Source organism: Cynocephalus volans, chromosome 6 (assembly GCF_027409185.1).
Source record: "Cynocephalus volans isolate mCynVol1 chromosome 6, mCynVol1.pri, whole genome shotgun sequence".
Lineage (NCBI taxonomy): Eukaryota > Metazoa > Chordata > Mammalia > Dermoptera > Cynocephalidae > Cynocephalus > Cynocephalus volans.
In genome coordinates, this window is record NC_084465.1 from 160,560,477 (window position 1) to 160,578,641 (window position 18,165).

The 18,165-nt window shown below is 36.1% G+C and overlaps 1 protein-coding gene across 3 annotated transcripts in view; it reads left to right on the forward strand.

Annotated features, from left to right (window-relative positions):
* The window catches only part of SPIN1 (spindlin 1), a 72,447-nt gene extending 54,562 nt beyond the window's left edge, over positions 1 to 17,885 (forward strand). For all 3 annotated transcript variants that reach the window (XM_063099946.1, XM_063099948.1, XM_063099947.1), the window contains 3 exons: positions 695 to 948; positions 9,240 to 9,473; positions 14,319 to 17,885. In XM_063099946.1, coding sequence (XP_062956016.1) covers positions 695 to 948; positions 9,240 to 9,473; positions 14,319 to 14,518 — 688 coding nt within the window. In that variant the 3' untranslated portion in view covers positions 14,519 to 17,885. The remainder of the gene's footprint in view (positions 1 to 694; positions 949 to 9,239; positions 9,474 to 14,318) is intronic.
* The last annotated feature ends 280 nt before the right edge of the window (positions 17,886 to 18,165 follow it).

Genomic DNA, 18,165 nt, shown 5'->3' on the forward strand with positions numbered 1-18,165 from the left:
TAATCCAGAATCAATATAGTTTGATGTCTTTCTAATAAGTTTTAATATTACATTAAGTATTTGTCATAAACTTAAGGGTTTAGCTAAGATAATATGTTTCCTAGAGAAGTAATGGTGGTATAATGCATTTGTATAAGCCATCCTGGACTCCAGTTTAAGAAAAAAACTACATGTGTAGTTTATTCTTACTGTTTAAGCCAGTAGGGGCAGAATTATTTGGGCATTAGAATGAGTGAAGTTGATTGGTTACACATTTCTTTTTGACTTGAAATTGACTCACATTATGTAAAGCTATATGCATGTGTAATTATTGGTTCAGTCTATTTCATGGATAATTGTGAGTTGATTGAATTAAAGGAAACTGAAAACGTGATACTTAATAGGGTTGAGTTGCTACTGATTAGTAGTTTTTTTCTGCCTGTACATAGTTCAGGTGCACAACCTCGCAAGCTCCTATTGCTAACATGCCACGTTACACACTTGGTGATGGAGAAGGACCTCACCTTTGAGCCACCACTGCCACAGGGGTAAGAGATAGGCACCTTGAGTCACCTGAAGCAAGAATGCGGCAAACTTGAGTTTGCACATACCTTGGGATCATCTGTAATGAGAGCATGCTAGCCAGTAGTTTTGTTGGATCTAGGCGTGCATACTTTTGAGATAATACCTTATGTGTGTATATGTGTGAATACAGAAAACATCGAAGCAGTGTGGGGCCCAACAAACCTGTTTCCCAGCCCCGGCGGAACATCGTAGGCTGCAGGATTCAGCATGGGTGGAAAGAGGGGAATGGCCCTGTTACCCAGTGGAAAGGAACCGTTCTGGACCAGGTGCCTGTAAATCCTTCTTTGTATCTTATAAAATACGACGGATTTGACTGTGTTTATGGACTAGAACTTAACAAAGATGAAAGAGTTTCTGCACTCGAAGTCCTCCCTGATAGAGTTGGTAAGTTCTTTTTACTATTTGTGCATTATATTTTTTAAAAATCATATTGACATGGATGCTTTTCGATTGTTCTTTTACATTGTTGGTATTTTTACTTTTACTGGAATGCAAGCACTTCTGATAAACATTTAAATCAGTCGCCTAAAAACCACAAAAATTGATCCAAAGCAAATGTTCTAAAACCACGGTTGAAGGAACTGTGAGAGACATGAAGATTTATAAAATTTTTCCTCAAGAAGTTTACAATCTAATAATTTCTAATATGGTTATTTCTTACATTTTTACTCACTATTATCTGGATTCTGATGGGTGAGATTACTGAGGATTAGCTTGAATATTCTGTGTTGATTTCATCAGATACAGTAGCTAAGAGAAATCTTAATGCGTTTATTTTAGAATCTTTTTGTGAAGTGTTTCTTTTATTGTATGTTACTTAAATGATAATTGTATTTTCAGCCAAAATTTAAGCAACCAATACATGTGAGCTTTATTATATATTCCTTCCGATTTGTTTGAACAACATTTGTGGAAATGAATGGCTCTCTTTTTATGTTGTACAGTGTCAGTTTTGCCTTGAAAAAATATTCCTTAAGGCATAAAGTCTAAGTGAAATAATGCATATTTTATTATTAAGAAGCGTGGGATACACCCAAATTAATATTACTTTTCTCAGAGTATTTATTTTGAAATGTGTTCTTATTGTTACAGTGATGCTGTTATATTGCTTAAAATACTGGTTTATGCTTTTAAAATTATCTTTAAAAGTCTATGTCATTAAAAAATAAAGCTTCAGTAGATCTAGACTTTGAGGGTAGAAATTTTGGGATCTAATTGTGAAGGGAAGAAACTAATCCCCTGCCTTTATTTTTCTTCAGACTGTGCTGTTGTATCGTTGGGACAAAAGAGTTTCCCCACCAAGTTAACTGCTTGCCATAACAGCAAGTTACCTTGTTAATCTTCCCTTTAGTTATCAAATGCTAATACATCTCTGCTCATCCTGTAGAAACATTGTTCAGTTTTCAAAGAAATTTTTCTTTAATCTTTTTTTTTGTGAAATATTGATTATGCATATTCGTTGGAATACATAGTTGGATATCAATACATGTATATAATATGTGGTGATCAAATCAGAGTACTTAGCATATTAATCATTATAAGCTTAATCGTTTCTTTGTGATGAGGACATTCAGTCTCCTCTCTTCTAGACATTTGATAACGTGCAGTAAATTATGGTGAATTACAGATGCGTAACTCTGATGTATGCCAGTAGAACTTCTTTTTACCATCTAGCAGTTTGTATCCACTGTCCTCCCCCCCTTCCTGCCTCTAGTAACCACAGTTCTGCTCCCTCCTTCTGGAAGTTTAATTTATTATTATTATTATTGTTTCTCTCTCTGTCTCCCCTTCCCCCTCCACATACTCCTCCCTAATGAGTGAGAACATGAGGTATTTCTTTTTCTGTGCCTGGCTTATTTCACTTAACATTTAAATTTAAATCTTTTTTATTATTCCTAAAGGTATTATTAAACTTTTAAAAATATAATCTAAGATTTTTATTATGACAGTTTTCTTTTAAAAGATTTTTTTTTCATTTTATTATTTTTTATTGAAACAATTATACGTATTTGTGGGGTACAGAGTTGACTCTCAGTACATACGTACAATATGTGATGATCACATCAGGATGATTAGCATATTCATCATTATAAAATGTAATCATTCTTTGTGTTCATTAACCAATTTCTTGCTAATCCCTACCTTCCTCCCCCTTTCCCACTGCTAGTAACCACAGTTTTGTTCTCTCCTTCTGAAAGTTCAGCATATTATTGTGATTGTTCTTTCCTTCCTTCCTTCCTTTTTTTTTTTTTTTAGCTCCCACTTTTGAGTGAGGACACACAGTATTTCTTTTTCTGTACTGGGCTTATTTCACTTAACATAATTTTCTCCAAGCTCATCCGTGTTGCTGCAAATGGCAGAATTTCATTCTTTTTTATGGCTGAGTAGTATATTCCATTACGTATATATACCACATTTTCCTTACCTAGTTGTCTGTTGATGGACGTTTAGGTTGGTTTTATATCTTGGCTATTGTAAACAGAGCTGTGATAAACATGGGAGTGCAGGTATCCTTTTGACATGATGATTTCCATTCCTTTGGGCATATACCCAGTAGTGGGATTGCTGGATCATATGGTAGTTCTATCCGTAGTTGTTTGAGAAACCTCCATACTGCTTTCCGTAATGGCCATACTAATTTACAGTCCTACCAGCAGTGCAGAAGGCGTCCCCCTTTCTCCATATCCTTGCCAGCATTTGTTATTCTGCTTTTTTGATAAAAGCCAGTCTTACTGGAGTGAGATGATATCTCAGTGTGGTTTTGGTTTGCATTTCCCTGATGATTAGCAGTGTTGAGCATTTTTCATGTACCTGTTGCCCATATGTATGTTTTCTTTTGAGAAAAGTCTTTCAGCATCTTTGCTCATCTTTTAATTGGACTTTTATTTTTTTTTTTACTGTTAGGCTGTTTGAGTTCCTTGTATATTCTGGATATTAATCCCTTGTCAGATGTATAGTTTGCAAATATTTTCTCCCATTCTGTAGGTTGTCTTTTTACTGTGTTGAAAAGTCTTTGCCCAGTCCTACATCCTGAAGTGTTTCCCCTGTGTTTTGTTCTAGGAGTTTTATAGTTTCGGGTCCTTTTTTAGGTCTTTAATCTATTTTGAGTTGATTTTTGTATATGGCGAGAGGTGCAGGTCTAGTTTCATTCTTCTACACATGTATGTCCAGTTTTCACAGCACCATTTATTGAAGAGGTTGGCCTTTCCCCAGTGTTTGTTCATTGAGCCTTTGTTGAAGATCACTTGGCCATAAGTATGTGGGTTGGTTTCTGAGTTCTCTATTTTGTTCTGTTGGTCCCAGTGTCTGTTTTTATGCCAGTAATGTGCTGTTTTGGTTGCTATAGCTTTGTAGTATAATTTGAAGTCAGGTAGTGTTATGCCTCTGGTTTTATTTTTAATTTTTTTTGCTCAGGATTGCTTTGGCTATTTGGGGTCTTTTGTTGTTACATATGAATTTTAAGATTGTTTTTTCTATTTCTGTGAAGAGTGCCATTAGTATTTTGATGGGGATTGCATTGAATCTGAAGATCACTTTGGGTAGTATGGACATTTTTATGTTAATTGTTCTAATCCATGAACATGGAATTTCTTTCCATCTTATACTTTTGACATTTGCAACATTTTCATCTATTAAATGTGACTGAACACCTATTCTTCCTCTTTATGCACATCTTGTGTTTCTTTTCGATCCATCAATCCATTTCCCACATAACAATTATTAACATATTAAGAATTTTACCTGCAGGGCTTAAAAAATATTATCCAAACACTCATGTCATTTATTTATGCTAAATTATTGTTGTATATTCTTTTTCTGACTCAGAACTTTAGTCTCCACCCCTTCTAGGGCAAGACTCTTAGGTCACTTGAAAATTTCTGCATATTGCTGAGTGCTCTGTGTTCAGCAGTTCTTTTGTCATCATAGGACAGAAGAAATATATACAAGTCTCTCTCTGGTGACAGGATTAAGGGTTACAAAATGCTCTTTGTAGTTTTGGGTTATCCCAGTTTCCAACTCTAGATGGATTGCTTTTGTAAACAGTAAAACAATTTTTTAAAAAAATCTGAAAGCTTCTATGCAAATCAGCAACATATCATGTACCTAATTCAGTTAATAGCTAGTTGCTTAATTTTAGTATTCATTATGATACTTTAGTCTAAAAAATAATTTGCCTTCCGTATATGTTCTATATAGGAAGAAAGCAGTCTTCTCTAATTTGCTTCAGGCAGTACATTAGACTATGGTTATAATTTATGTTTTCCTTAAGCTAAAGATGGAGGAAAAAGTAGGTCAGTCACCTGAAAAGCATGTGATGGCACAGAGCAGTGGTTCCCAAAGCAAGGTCTGGGGACCCTTGGGATTCATTGAAGCCTATTCAGCAGGTTTGCAAGGTCAAAATTATTTTCATAGTATTAAGATGTAAAGATATAATTTGTTCTCTTAACTCTCAATCTTTCACAGTTGCACAGTGGAGTTTCCCACTATTTGGAAAATCTGCATAACTCAGTGAACACATATATTTTCTATATGAGCAATACATGATGTTATCAAGTCATGCATTGGTGAAAGATCCATTCAAAGTGCAAGACTCACAAAAATTATTTTTTAAGTTGTAAAAAAGAGATAAAATAAAATTTACTGTCTTAACCATTTTTAAATGTACAGTTCAGTAATGTGAAGTATATTCACATTGTTGTGAAACAGATCTCCAGAACTTTTTCATCTTGCAAATCTGAAACTCTGTACCCATTAAACAACTTTTCTCCCTTCTCCCAGCCCCTGGCAACCACTATTCTACTTTCTGTCTATGAATTTGAGTACTCTAGATACCTCATATAAGTGGAGTCATACAGTATTTGTCCTTTTGTGAGTGGCTTATTTCAGTAAGCATAACATGGCATACTTCAAAATTTTCTTCTTAAGCCTGAGTAATATTCCATTGTATGTATAGACCATATTTTGTTTATCTGTTCACCTGCTGATGGACATTTGGGTTGCTTTTACCTCTTGGTAGAATGTAAAATTGTGCATGTGAAATTGAAAAACATAAAATTGTGACTAGCACTACTGTGGATGTGGGTGGTACTGATATCTCTTTGAGTTTCTGCTTTTAATTCTATTGGAGCATATACCCAGAATTGGGATTGCCAGATCATATCGTAATTCTAATTCAAATTTTTTAAACAGAACTTCCATAGCGTTTTCCACAGTGGTTTCACCGTTTTACAATTCTACCAACAGTGAACAAGGATTCATCATTGGTTTCTTCTCTTGAAGATACCTTTTCATTCTTCACGTTGCTAGTCTGAGAATTTTTCAGTCTCTTCACTTCCTTGTTAGTTATAAATTTTGACATTACCTCATGCCTTGGCCGCCATAACTCATCATAGGCTGTTACAAGTAGCTATGCAGCTTCCTGAATGCTTTGCTGCTTAGAAATTTCTTCCACCAGTTACCCTGGGTTAGCATCTTGGTGTTCCACATTCCATAAAGTTTTAAGGCATGAACAGAATGCAGCTAAGTTCCTTGCAAGTTTATAGCAAGGGTGATCTTTGCTCCAATTTCTAATAAACTCTTTTTCATTTATATCTAAGACCTCCTTAGAATGGTCTTTATAGTCCATATTTCTATCAGCATTCTGGTCACCACCGTTTTACCAGTCTCTAAGTCATTTTAAACTCTTCTCACCAGCATCTAGGCTTTTCCTTGCTTTTTCTCCAAATTCTTCTAGCCTCTGCCCAAAACGCGGTTCCAAAGCTGCTTCCACACTTTCAAGTATTTGTTGTAAGCAGCGCCCCACTTCTCTGGTATCAATTTTCTGTATTAGTCTGTTTCTGTTGCTTATAGCAAAATACCTGAAACAGAATAATTTATAAAGAAGCAATATTTATTGCTTACAGTTTTGGAGGCCAGGAAGTCCAAAGTCCAGGGTACACACCTGGTGAGAGCCTTGTTGGATAGTGTCTCTTCACAGCAGAGCAGGATGTCACATGGCAGATGGCGGAAGCAGTGAGAGAGCTAACTCCTGGCTCCTCCTCTTAAAGTTCTCAGAACCACACGTGTGACCACCGTTAAATCATCAGTGGAATCCATTTACTTGGGCATGGTCCCAATTTAATCACTTTTTCAAGGCCTCACCTTTCAGTTACCATAATAGGATTTCCCACCGTCTTAAGACTGTCACAGTGGAGGTTAAGTTTCTAATACATGGACTTTTGGAGGACACAATTCAATCCACAGCAGATCCCACTTCCCCTTTTCTTTGCCAGCACTTGTTATTTATTTTTTGTTTGTTTGATAGTAGCCATCCTAATGGTTGTGAGGTGATACCTGATTGTGGTTTTGACTTGCATTTCCCTGATGATTTGTGATGTTGAGGGTCTTTTCTTGTGCTTGTTGGCTGCTTATGTAATATCTTTAAAGAAATGTCTCTTCACATCCTTTGACTGTTTTTTCACTGGGTTATTTAATTTCTTTGTTGTTAGTTTTAGGAATTCTATGTATATTCTGAAGACAAACTTTTTTTCTTTTAATTTTTTTTGTTTGGTAGCTGGCTGGTATAGGGATTGAACCCTAGACCTTGACATCTGCACCATGCTGTAAACACCTGAGCTAACTGGCCAGCTCAGAAGACAGATGGGTTTTAATGTAACAGTTTGACAAGTTTATTGATAATGGTTTTAGATTCTGTGTACTAACCTTTACTATCTGGAATTATCTGAAAGACAATTAGAATATTTTTCTTTTTTTAACAGCATATCTTTGTGACATTGGATTTCATACATACATCAACCAAAATAACAGATCGTTACAGATTGAATGCTGAAGCAGATATGAGAATCTAGGTGTTTTTTTAAAAAAAAAAAACTAGACATTAAGAGATTTGTGAAAAATTTAAATTATGCCACTCTTCTTAAACAAGAAACTATATTTTGTTAGAAAATACAGTTTTTATTTAAAGTACATTGTTATATATAGGTGTTCTTAAATATTTTTAGGTTTGTCATTTTTATTTTCTAAAGTAGTAAATATTGATAGGTATAATTCATATAAACAAATGCTCTTTTAGGTCTTCAGTAATTTTTAAGAATGTATAGGAGTCCTGAGATCCAGTCATACGAGATCTGCACGCCTGGAGAAACTAGTGGGTTTTTCTTAGTGTCATGCAAAGAGGGAAATTCTATGTAAATTTTTATTATTACTGATTGCTTAAGCAAAGAAAACCGTCATATATGTTTCGGATAGTCTTCTGATACAATTGAATAGCAGTACATTTTTCAAGAAAGTCTAGTGTTTTTTGCTTTTGATTTTATTTGACAGATATAGAAGCCCGATGAATGAGTAAAATAGGCATGCTAATTGTTTTTTAAAGATGGTTATCTAAAAATTGAGTGAAGTCTGGAGAAATCTTTAAATTAGTAGGATTCTCCATAATTTCCCCAATTTAAAAAAAAACAAAGCTGGTAATTTTTCATCTACTTTTTAAAAGAATTATAGAGTAGGGCTAGGGCTATTGATGCACCATTAGGAAGGCCCAAGCTCTCAGCCATGTGGGCCATCTGATTGAATCATGCAACAGACGTTGAACTATGATGTAGGAATTAGAAACAAGAGAGGGAAGGAAGGCCTGTACTTTCATGGGGGTGTACAGGCAATAAACAAGTAAACAAATACATGAAACAAGATAACTTTACATAATGGTGAATGTTACCAAGAAATAAAACCTGGTAACAAGACTGGGATGGGTGGGGCTGCTTTTGCCTGGGCAGTCATGGAAGGCTTCCCAGAGGAACTTGTGGGGAAGAGCATTCCAGGTAAAGGACAGCACATCTGAATGGTAGAATCAGCAGAGGGTAGTGCAGGAGAGGAGGAAGAGCAGAGTGGCTGTGTTGTAAGCAGTGAGGAGGAAGATGGTAAAAATCCGAGGGCAGAGGCATAAGGGCGTAGGGCCTGTGGGCCAAAAGGGCAGTTTAGTTGCTTTTCAAATTAGGAAGAGAAGGCACCAGAACATTTTAAATAACACAATCTGATATAATGTCACAATAGTCACTCTAGTTGCTATGGAGAATAGATTGTACGGGCAAGACTGAATACCTGTACCTTAATAGAAAATGGAAATATGGTTGATAGAAAATTAAACATCAGTTTCTTTAAAGAAACAAAAAAACCCCTATGCCTTGAATGGGTTAATTTCTTGGTTTTAATAAATGCTCTGTGGTTATGTAAGATATTAAAATAAAGGGAAGCAAGGTGAACTGTATACAGGAGCTCTGCTGTTTTTACAACTTTTATAAGTCTGAAATTCTCTCAAAATTTGAAATAACTTATGTAAACAATAACAAAAAGCACTTTATACCTTGAATGAGCAATTAAAAGTTCTGATTTAGGCACAGTAACAAGAACAGATGAGTTCAGAAAAAGAAAAAGAAAAAAACCAGATTCTCTTGGTTAACTGACTTGGGACGAAATACTTTCCTGTTGAATCCAGCTCTGGGCTGGGGCCCGGCAGTTTGTTTGGTTATTGTACTTCTTAAAGCCCTCCTGGTGATTCCAATGCTAACTAACATTGCACGGACAAAATTTCGGGTAGCTTCCTTTAATATGTTCAGTCTTCATAATAAATGTTCTGAAATGCTTTGTCAACCTTTTTTTTTTCTTTTTTAAATCTCCAGCAACATCTCGAATCAGTGATGCACACTTAGCAGACACAATGATTGGCAAAGCGGTGGAGCATATGTTTGAGACAGAGGATGGTTCTAAAGATGAGTGGAGGGGAATGGTCTTAGCACGCGCACCTGTCATGAACACGTGGTTTTACATTACCTATGAGAAAGACCCTGTCTTGTACATGTACCAGCTCTTAGATGATTACAAAGAAGGCGATCTTCGCATTATGCCTGATTCCAGTGAGTATAAATTGGCAACTGGTACTTGTGATAATTCAAAAGGCATTTGGATTTTAGGACAAGATATTTGATTAACTGTTTCACAGATACTCGTATGTTTCTTTTAGTCACTGATAAATATAGGCTGTGAAATTTTTCACCCCCTTGTCATGAAACTTAGATAAGAAAATAGTGATAATCAGTTCTACTTGGCTTCTATAAAAAGTAAAGCTTATTTTTAAATTATTTATTTATTTATTTATTATTATTATTATTTTTTTTAAAGATGACCGGTAAGGGGATCTCAACCCTTGGCTTGGTGTTGTCAGCACCACACTCAGCCAATGAGCCAACTGGCCATTCTTATATAGGATCCGAACCCGTGGCCTTGGTGTTATCAGCACCGCACTCTCCCGAGTAAGCCATGGGCCAGCCCTTAAAATTATTTTCTTAATACTACTATGTATTATTTGTTACTTTTTGTTATTTAAAAATACATATAAAGGTATGGGGGGACCAATGAAATAAATCCCCTTGTACCTTTCACCCGGCTTCAACAATTATTAGTTCATTGCCAGTCTTGTTGTATATACTCTTCCTCCAACTGAATTATTTTGAAGTTAATCGTAGACATTGATTATTTTATCTGTAAATATTTGAACTTAAGTTTAGAGAATACTGATTTCAGGAAACTGTTAATTGGGGAGCCTTTCAGTAGCAACTAGATTACAGGGTCAGTATTGAGACAGACCATTTAGCAATTTCCACAAGTGGTCTCAGGTAATTTAAATTCATATGAGAAAGGTAGAAAAGGGTATGACCCTGGCTAATTCCATCAGGCTTTTTTTTTAAAAGAACAGATTTATTGTGACATAATTCCTTTAGCATATAGTTAGCCCACTTAAATTCAGTGGTTTTTGGCATAGTCATAGATATGTAGTCCTCACCATAGTCAACCTCAGAACATTTTCATTAGCTCAAGAGGAAACCTCACATCTTTTAGCAATTGTTCCCTTATTTATTCTCTATCCCCTCTTCATCCCAGCTCTAAACTACCAATAACTTAACTTTCTACATAGATTTACTTGTAAACTTTCATAGGAATGGATTATATTGTATAGAGTAGGTTCTTTGTGAATAGTTTCTTTTCACTTAGCATGTTTTCAAGTTTCATTCATATTGTAGCATGTATCAGTACTTCATTCCTCTTGATTGCCAAATAAGATTCCATTGTACAGATATACCACATTTTGTTTATTCATTGATGGACATTTGGGTAATTTCTACCTTTTCGTTATTATGAATAATTCTGCTAAAAACATTCATGTACAAGTTTCCATATGGATGTATGTTGCCATTTCTCTTAAATACATACCCAAGAGTGGAATTGCTGGGTCATAATGGTAACCCTGCTTAAGCATTTGGGGGAATTGCCAGACCAATTTTCAAAATGGTAGCGTCATTTTATACTCCACCAGCAGTGCATGAGGGTTCTGATTTCTCCATGTCCTCACCAGCACTTGATTCCAGCCATCCTAGTGGGTGTGACGTGGTATCTCATTGTGGTTTTGATTTGTATGACCCTGATGACTAATGATGTCACGTATCTTTTCATTGGCCATTGTATATCTTCTTTGGTGAAATATCTATTTAGATCTCCTGCCCACTTTTTAATTATTGGTTTGTGAACGTCAATATTCTAGATATGAGTCTCTTACTAGATGCATGATTTGCATATATTTTCTCATTCTGTTAGTTGTCTTTTCACTTTCTTGATTGTGTTCTCTGAGGCTCAAAAGTTTTTAACTGAAGTCCAGTTTATCTTTTTTTTTCTTTTGTTGCTTTTGCTTTTGGTGTCATGTCTAAGAATCTCTTGCCAAATCTAAGGTCATGAAGATTTACCCCCATGTTTTCTTCTAAGAGTTATAGTTTTAGTCTTGCAACATAGGTCTTTGTACATTTTGAGATAATTTTTGATTTTGGTGTGAGGTGAGGGTCCAACTTCATTCTTTCTCATGTGGCTGTCCATTTGTCTGAGCACCATTTTATGAAAAGACTATTCTTTCTCATGTGGCTGTCCATTTGTCTGAGCACCATTTTATGAAAAGACTATTCTTTCCCCATCGAGTGGTTTTGACACCCTTGTTGAAAATCATTTGATCGTGGATGTTTGAATGTATTTCTGGACTCTCAGTCATATTTATGTCTGTTGTTAGGCCAGTGCCACACAGTCTTGATTACATTGCTTTGTAGTAAGTTTTGAAATCAGGGAGTGTTAGTCCTTCTACTTTGTTCTTTTTCAGTATTGTTTTGGCTATTCTGGGTCCCTTGAAATTCTATATGAATTTTAGAGTCAACTTGTCAATTTCTGCAAGAAGTCAACTGGGATTCTTATAGGGATTATGTTGAATCCGTAGGTCAGTTTGGAAAATATAGCCATCTTAACAGTGTGTTAACAAGATTTAACAAGTCTTCAGATCCATGAGCATGGGGGGTTTTCCATTTATTTGAGTGAGGGCTGCTTTGATTTCTTTCAGCAATGTTTTGTAGTTTTCAGAGTATAAGCATTGCATTTATTTTGTTAAACTTAATCCCAAGTACTTTATTCTTTTTGATGATATTGTGAATGGAATTGTTTTCTCAATTTTATTTTTTTGATAACTCTGTTCTTTCTAAAGCTACTACATAGCCTTTCCTCAAACATATGGCTGGCAGACACTCCATACTTTAGCAGTGTGACAGTCATCTTGATTCTTTCTTTCTTCCTGTGAAGAAGCTAATGAGTGAACTTACCGATGTGCTCATCTAGCTTTGAGTTTGTTTCTTAATTTTTTTTTTTTTAATATTTGTTATGGAGGGGGTAGTAGAAGTTATTTATATACTCAGGAATTTGGTTATGAGACCATTCTTTAAAAGCATTTTTCCAACCTTTATGAAATTTATTTTTTAGCATTTTTGTGGAGAAATATCCAGTCAAAGTAAGTATTGTTAACCTGATAATAGAAAGCGTGAGGTCATTTGCACATACAGTCATGTGCTTGCTGCATAATGATGTTTCAGTCAATAAAGGACCATATACATATATGACAGTGGTCCCATAAGGTTATAATATCGGATTTTTAATGTACCTTTTCTGTGTTTAGGTATGTTTAGATACACAAATACTTACCATTTTGTTACAGTTGCCTATAATATTCAGTACAATAACATGCTATACAGGTTTGTAGCCTAGGAGCCATAGGCTATACCATATAGTGTAGGTGTGTAGTAGGCTATACCATCTAGGTTTCTGTAAGTATGCTCTAGGATGTTTGCACAATGACAATATTGCCTAATGGTGCATTTCTAAGAACATATCCCCATAATTAAGCTGCACATGGCTGTATACCATCGCCTTTCCTAACCACTTTTTGATCTTCTCACTTCTTTCTTTCTCCAACCTTCTAAATTTTTTGGCGAGTGATGTGGTAGTTTATTTACCATTAGAAACAGTGGTGAAGCTCAGATATAACAGTTCTGAAATAGTCCTATAACCTTGATTTAAGGCCTACCTAGCTCTGTTACTAAAGTGGCCTCTATCTGAGTCCCTTGATTGGCTCAGAGTTACTGTAAAATTTATGTGATCTTGTATTTGGAATTCCTGGTAAACACTAAAGTGCCATGAAAGTATGATGTTGTTGCTTGAGGTAAGACAATTTTTGAAGAAAAGAGTCCAGTTTAGATTTCTTCTTTACTTTCCTGTTTAAAAGAATTGGTTATGTTTAGGCATATTATTTGTATTTTGTGTGACTGTTAGTACCGGAGATCAGAATAGCAGTTTGGGGATTGTCATTCAGTGAGAGAATTTACTGTAATCAAAGAGGTGAGCTACTGTTAATATAAATACATTATGTGGCTCAAACCAAGATACTTGTGAGAGTAAAATGGAGCACTACTGCTAATTGTGCCAGGATGACGTTGGACTGTCCTGTGCGACTGGGACTCTCTACCTGAAGGCCATCTGTTACTATAAGGAAAAGAGCTTTTCAGAACCTGTAAGAAGTTTCTTAAAATAGAATTGTAGTGGCTTAGCCCCCCCCCCCCTTTTTCACTTTGTTTTTTTGTTGGTGGTGATGATGGTTTGCTGTCATTTTATATGTTTTCCCAGAGGTCAGAAGGCAGTGCGTTTCCTGGGGACCTTTTAGACAGTACAGGTATCTGGGCTATCCTCAGAGATTCCATTGGACTTGGTCTGGAGCTGGAGTTCAGTTAACATCTGTTTTTAGAGCATGGGGAATTTATTTGGAAACTAGGTTAGGAAGATGATGTGGAATACAGTCAAGGCGAGGGGAAAGAAGCTTTAAGGATTCGTAAAGTAAAACCAATAGGCATTTTTAAGTATGTAGCATATTCTCAGTAATCCCTGTAGGAGTCGTCTGCTTTGAAATTCTACTTCAAGATTACTCAAGCTTATTTTTAGGTACTTACAACTACAATTAAATATGACCCAAAAGGAATTTTTGATTATGGTTTTCAATGTCTATATCTAGATATGGTTTTCATATATCTAGATCAGGGATTGGCAGACTATTTCTGTAAATAAAGTTTTATTGGGACACAGCCACACCCATTCATTTATGTCTCTCACCTATGGCTGCTTTAAGGCTATAGCAGCAGGGTTGAGAAGTTGAGACAGAGACCATATGGCCCTCAAGCCTAAAATGGCCACTCATCTGGCCATTTAAGAAAAAGTTGGCTGACCCCTAGTCTAGGTAATTATGATGAATTCAGGATATTTAAAATTTTTTTAATTATTATTAATATAAATGTGTGTGTCTGTGTTTCTAAAAATTAGTTTTAATTTTTTTTTTCTTCCTTTAAATACAGATGATTCACCTCCAGCAGAAAGGGAACCAGGAGAAGTTGTGGACAGCCTGGTAGGCAAACAAGTGGAATATGCCAAAGAAGATGGCTCAAAAAGGACTGGCATGGTCATTCATCAAGTAGAAGCCAAACCATCTGTGTATTTCATCAAGTTTGATGATGATTTCCATATTTATGTCTACGATTTGGTGAAAACATCCTAGATGTCATCATGAACTTTGCCAGATTTGTGGAACTATTAAATGTATAATTTGTAGACATAAAGACTTGAATGCTTTCCAGTTTAATGAAAGCTTAAATGTCCCTGCGAACCCACAATCTCTGCCAGCAGAACTGGTTTTGTTTTGAATAGTACAGATTGATGTGAACACAAAGCATTTTGTGTGAGGAGGACTGCTTCTTAAGAAGCCTGTCTGTTTGGAGGGGAGTTACAGGCAAGTTTGGTAAAAGTAAAGCTAGTGTCATAGTCATTTAAAACTGTAATAGATCCTAACCATTTCCACTTCACTCTAACACTCTCATTCTGCTGCCACAATGCAAGCATAGTTTGGTATTTTTGTTATTGCCTTTTTTGAGATATATGTATCTATATCTACCTACCTATCTATATCTATATCTGTGTGCATACGTATATAATATATATACACACACAGATACATGTGTACACACACACACCATTGGCAGTCCTTTCTTTGTGGATTGGGATGGGGGTGATATAATTTTCTCCAGTTTAATAGGAGTGCTTGACCCAAGTCAATCATATTTATGATATTACTGCTCTTTATTTAAAATTAAATTTGGGCACAGGAAGCACATATGGAAGTTCAGCTTGTTTAGAAATAAGAAGTTCAGAGTACCTTTTCAATCTGGAGGCTTTAAACCATAAGTCCAAATATGAATTACTGGTTAACGACCCACATTAGAATTTTACAAACTGGCGAGAAATCTGGGTAAAAGGCTGCCTTTAATTCTTAGCTTTGTAAGTTTTTTGTTTACATTTTAATCATAAATACTTTTTAGCAAAGCCCAGGTTCTTGGTCCACACAGTGTAACGTAGGTGTGTTTTGGATGGCACATTTGGTCCATTATTTGTATAAATCAATAATCTGGATATTAGTACATGGATCTAAAAGGCAACAGTACATCAGTGGTTTGTGTGTATGTGGTAAGTTCTTGGAAGAAAACAGTGCTTTTATATTAGAAATGTAACTTTTAAGAATGGCCTTGTTGCCTTCTAACAAGTTCTCTGGGACTTTTAAATTTTTATTAGTGTTGTTATTATTGATTATGATTATGGTAAGAAGGCCTCTTCCCCCTCCCCCCGCCCCCCCGCCCCCGCCTCCCCAACCTGGGAGCTTTTCCCCACAAAGAATGTCTAGACAATAATAGCTTACTCTCTTGACACCCTTTGTGGTGGTGTATGTTCTTACTCCAGGTGTGCTGTTACTGCGGATTCATTCCATTTGGTGGCCCCTTGGGGTTGCATGTCAGTGATATATGTTCCCATAGAAAGTCCAGTCATTTGTGCTCGCTTGTGGGTGTAAGTAATAGCAGCCCTTAGCCACAGAGTCTTTTTGTGGTTTATTCCCGCAGTGTTGTTTTAAACTGAAATAGAACTGCAGATATGTTGTTGGTTGATTGCAAAATGGCTCACTTTGTTTTGGAGGAACCCTGGTGGTTTGACAGCCAAGAGAAAGGCTGGATGTGGAACCAGCCTCTTGTGGAGATTAGAAATCTTATCTGCAATTTGACTGCAGCCTAAATGTGCATGCTGTCAGTCAGACACCAGAGGTTTGGATCAGAGGTCCTTTTGTGACCTTTTGTGGCTGTTCTTGATGTTAGAGATTCCATAGTTTCAAGGTCTCTATGCTGGTTTGCTCGATGCCCATTTAAGCCTTCACGAAGGCTTGTGCCTTGTGCTGTGGATGGTAATGACCACTCACCATGGAAACACTTACCTCAGTTCTCTGTCCAAGGCCGTACTTGCCCTGTGTGCAGTGCTTCACCGCAGGCAGCCAGGGGCGAGCTTCTCAAAGCAGTGTGAGACCTAAGTTATAGATGCTTTTCTTGTGTGTGAACAGGTGATGTGCTGCAGATCTGCTGTGTCTTCCTGGTGACTCTTATGAGTCCCTGCATGTAAATTTCAAAGCTGAGCCTGGCTCCTGGAGCCCAGATTGACGTTTATGGCACAAGCTAGTGAGTGTTTCCAACATGCATAGACTGTGTGCAGAACATGGCGCAGTGACTTTGGGATGAAAAATAAAGTTCATTTTGAGATATACTGAGGGTTGGGTTGATTGAAACATTTGTAGCATTACCTAATGACTTGCATTGTGGTTTTTCCACAAGCAACTTTAATATACCACATGATCTCCCAGCTCTAAATGAATGCAACGTGTCGACGACGATGATGGTTTTAATCATCATTCCATTTATTGTTTTTAGGGCTGAGGGAAAGGGAAGGGTTTTTTTTGTTGTTGTTTTTCTATTTTTCCCCCACTCTTTCTTTCTTTTGGTGGCTTACACCACACCTAATGACGCTGTGACTAATTCTGCCCCCGAGCCCATGTATCTTGGGCTTCATTTTAGGCTCATGTTTCAGATCTGCATGCATTGCTTGCATTTTTCTGGTATCTGGATGTTGGTTCCTTGTTCTAGGAATTCAGCATTAATTTCCAAAATAACATGGGACTTGTGACAACACAAGACATGAATCTATGTATAAAATTTATTGGCCTTTCTCATTTACCTGCTCTAGTATTATTGTATCGTGTGTGCGTGTGTGCGTGTGATGTCAGGCTGCCACGTAAAACTTCAGAGAAAAATCTTAAAAGCAGACCATCCTTTTTTGCATGCTCTATTCTAAGTAGAATGTTCAATGTAACTAACTAAAATTGCATGTTAAAGATACTTAGGTTTTTTGTTTTCTTTATTTTTATTTGCTTTCAGTTTCCTGTATATTTGCTTACTGTGCTGTTTTAGTGGTTGTAGGATAAAATGCACTGGTGAAGCAAATGCAGTGCCAACAGAAGGTGATTTTCCAATTGTATATGTCATGCAGCATTTGAAGGGACTGTGCATTCTTTAAAAAGTCACAGTTACTTCTAAACCAGATTTCATTTTTATTATCGTTTTATGTGCCAAACCCTGAAGTGCATTGGGCTTGAATCTCTGAACACTGTAGACCCGTTAGAAGAAGACTGTTCTGATTGTCACAAATTGTAGTGCCTGAAAACACTCTTAAGCTGATTGTCTTAGAAAAATGAAAGTTCTCCAAAGACAAAAGAGGAACAAATATTATAAAAAAATAATTACAGTCGAACTGTCTGTGGTTCCTTGGAAATGCTGCGCTCTTTGTATTTTCCATCATTAGTGCAGTTCGAATGAATGTGTATAAGTTCAGAGGTCTTCGTGTTCACATTTTAAAATTAGTAAATGACCTCATCTTTCAAGCTTGAACTCATTTTTAATTTTATTTTATACAATGTGTAGACAGTTCCCTGTTCTCTGCATTTAGAAGTATATACAATATAAATCTGTTAATTCTGTAAGTAATTTTTATAATTATGATGTAACTCTATCCTATCCTTAAAACATTTAAAATAAACCCTTTATGTGCAACTTCTGACTGTAAATTCTGACTAAATCTTGTGCTCATGAGCAAAATGTTATGTGTGAAAAGTTTTTAAGCCAAGTTAACCTTTTTCACCACGTGTAAGTGTAAGATATGCATAGAAACAGAAAGAAATAGCGTTTTTATTTGAGTGGTAACATTTAATATCTGAAAGGAGAGGGACCAATAATCAGTATCCTAAATATATTAAATATTAAAGTTTGTGATTTCACATTA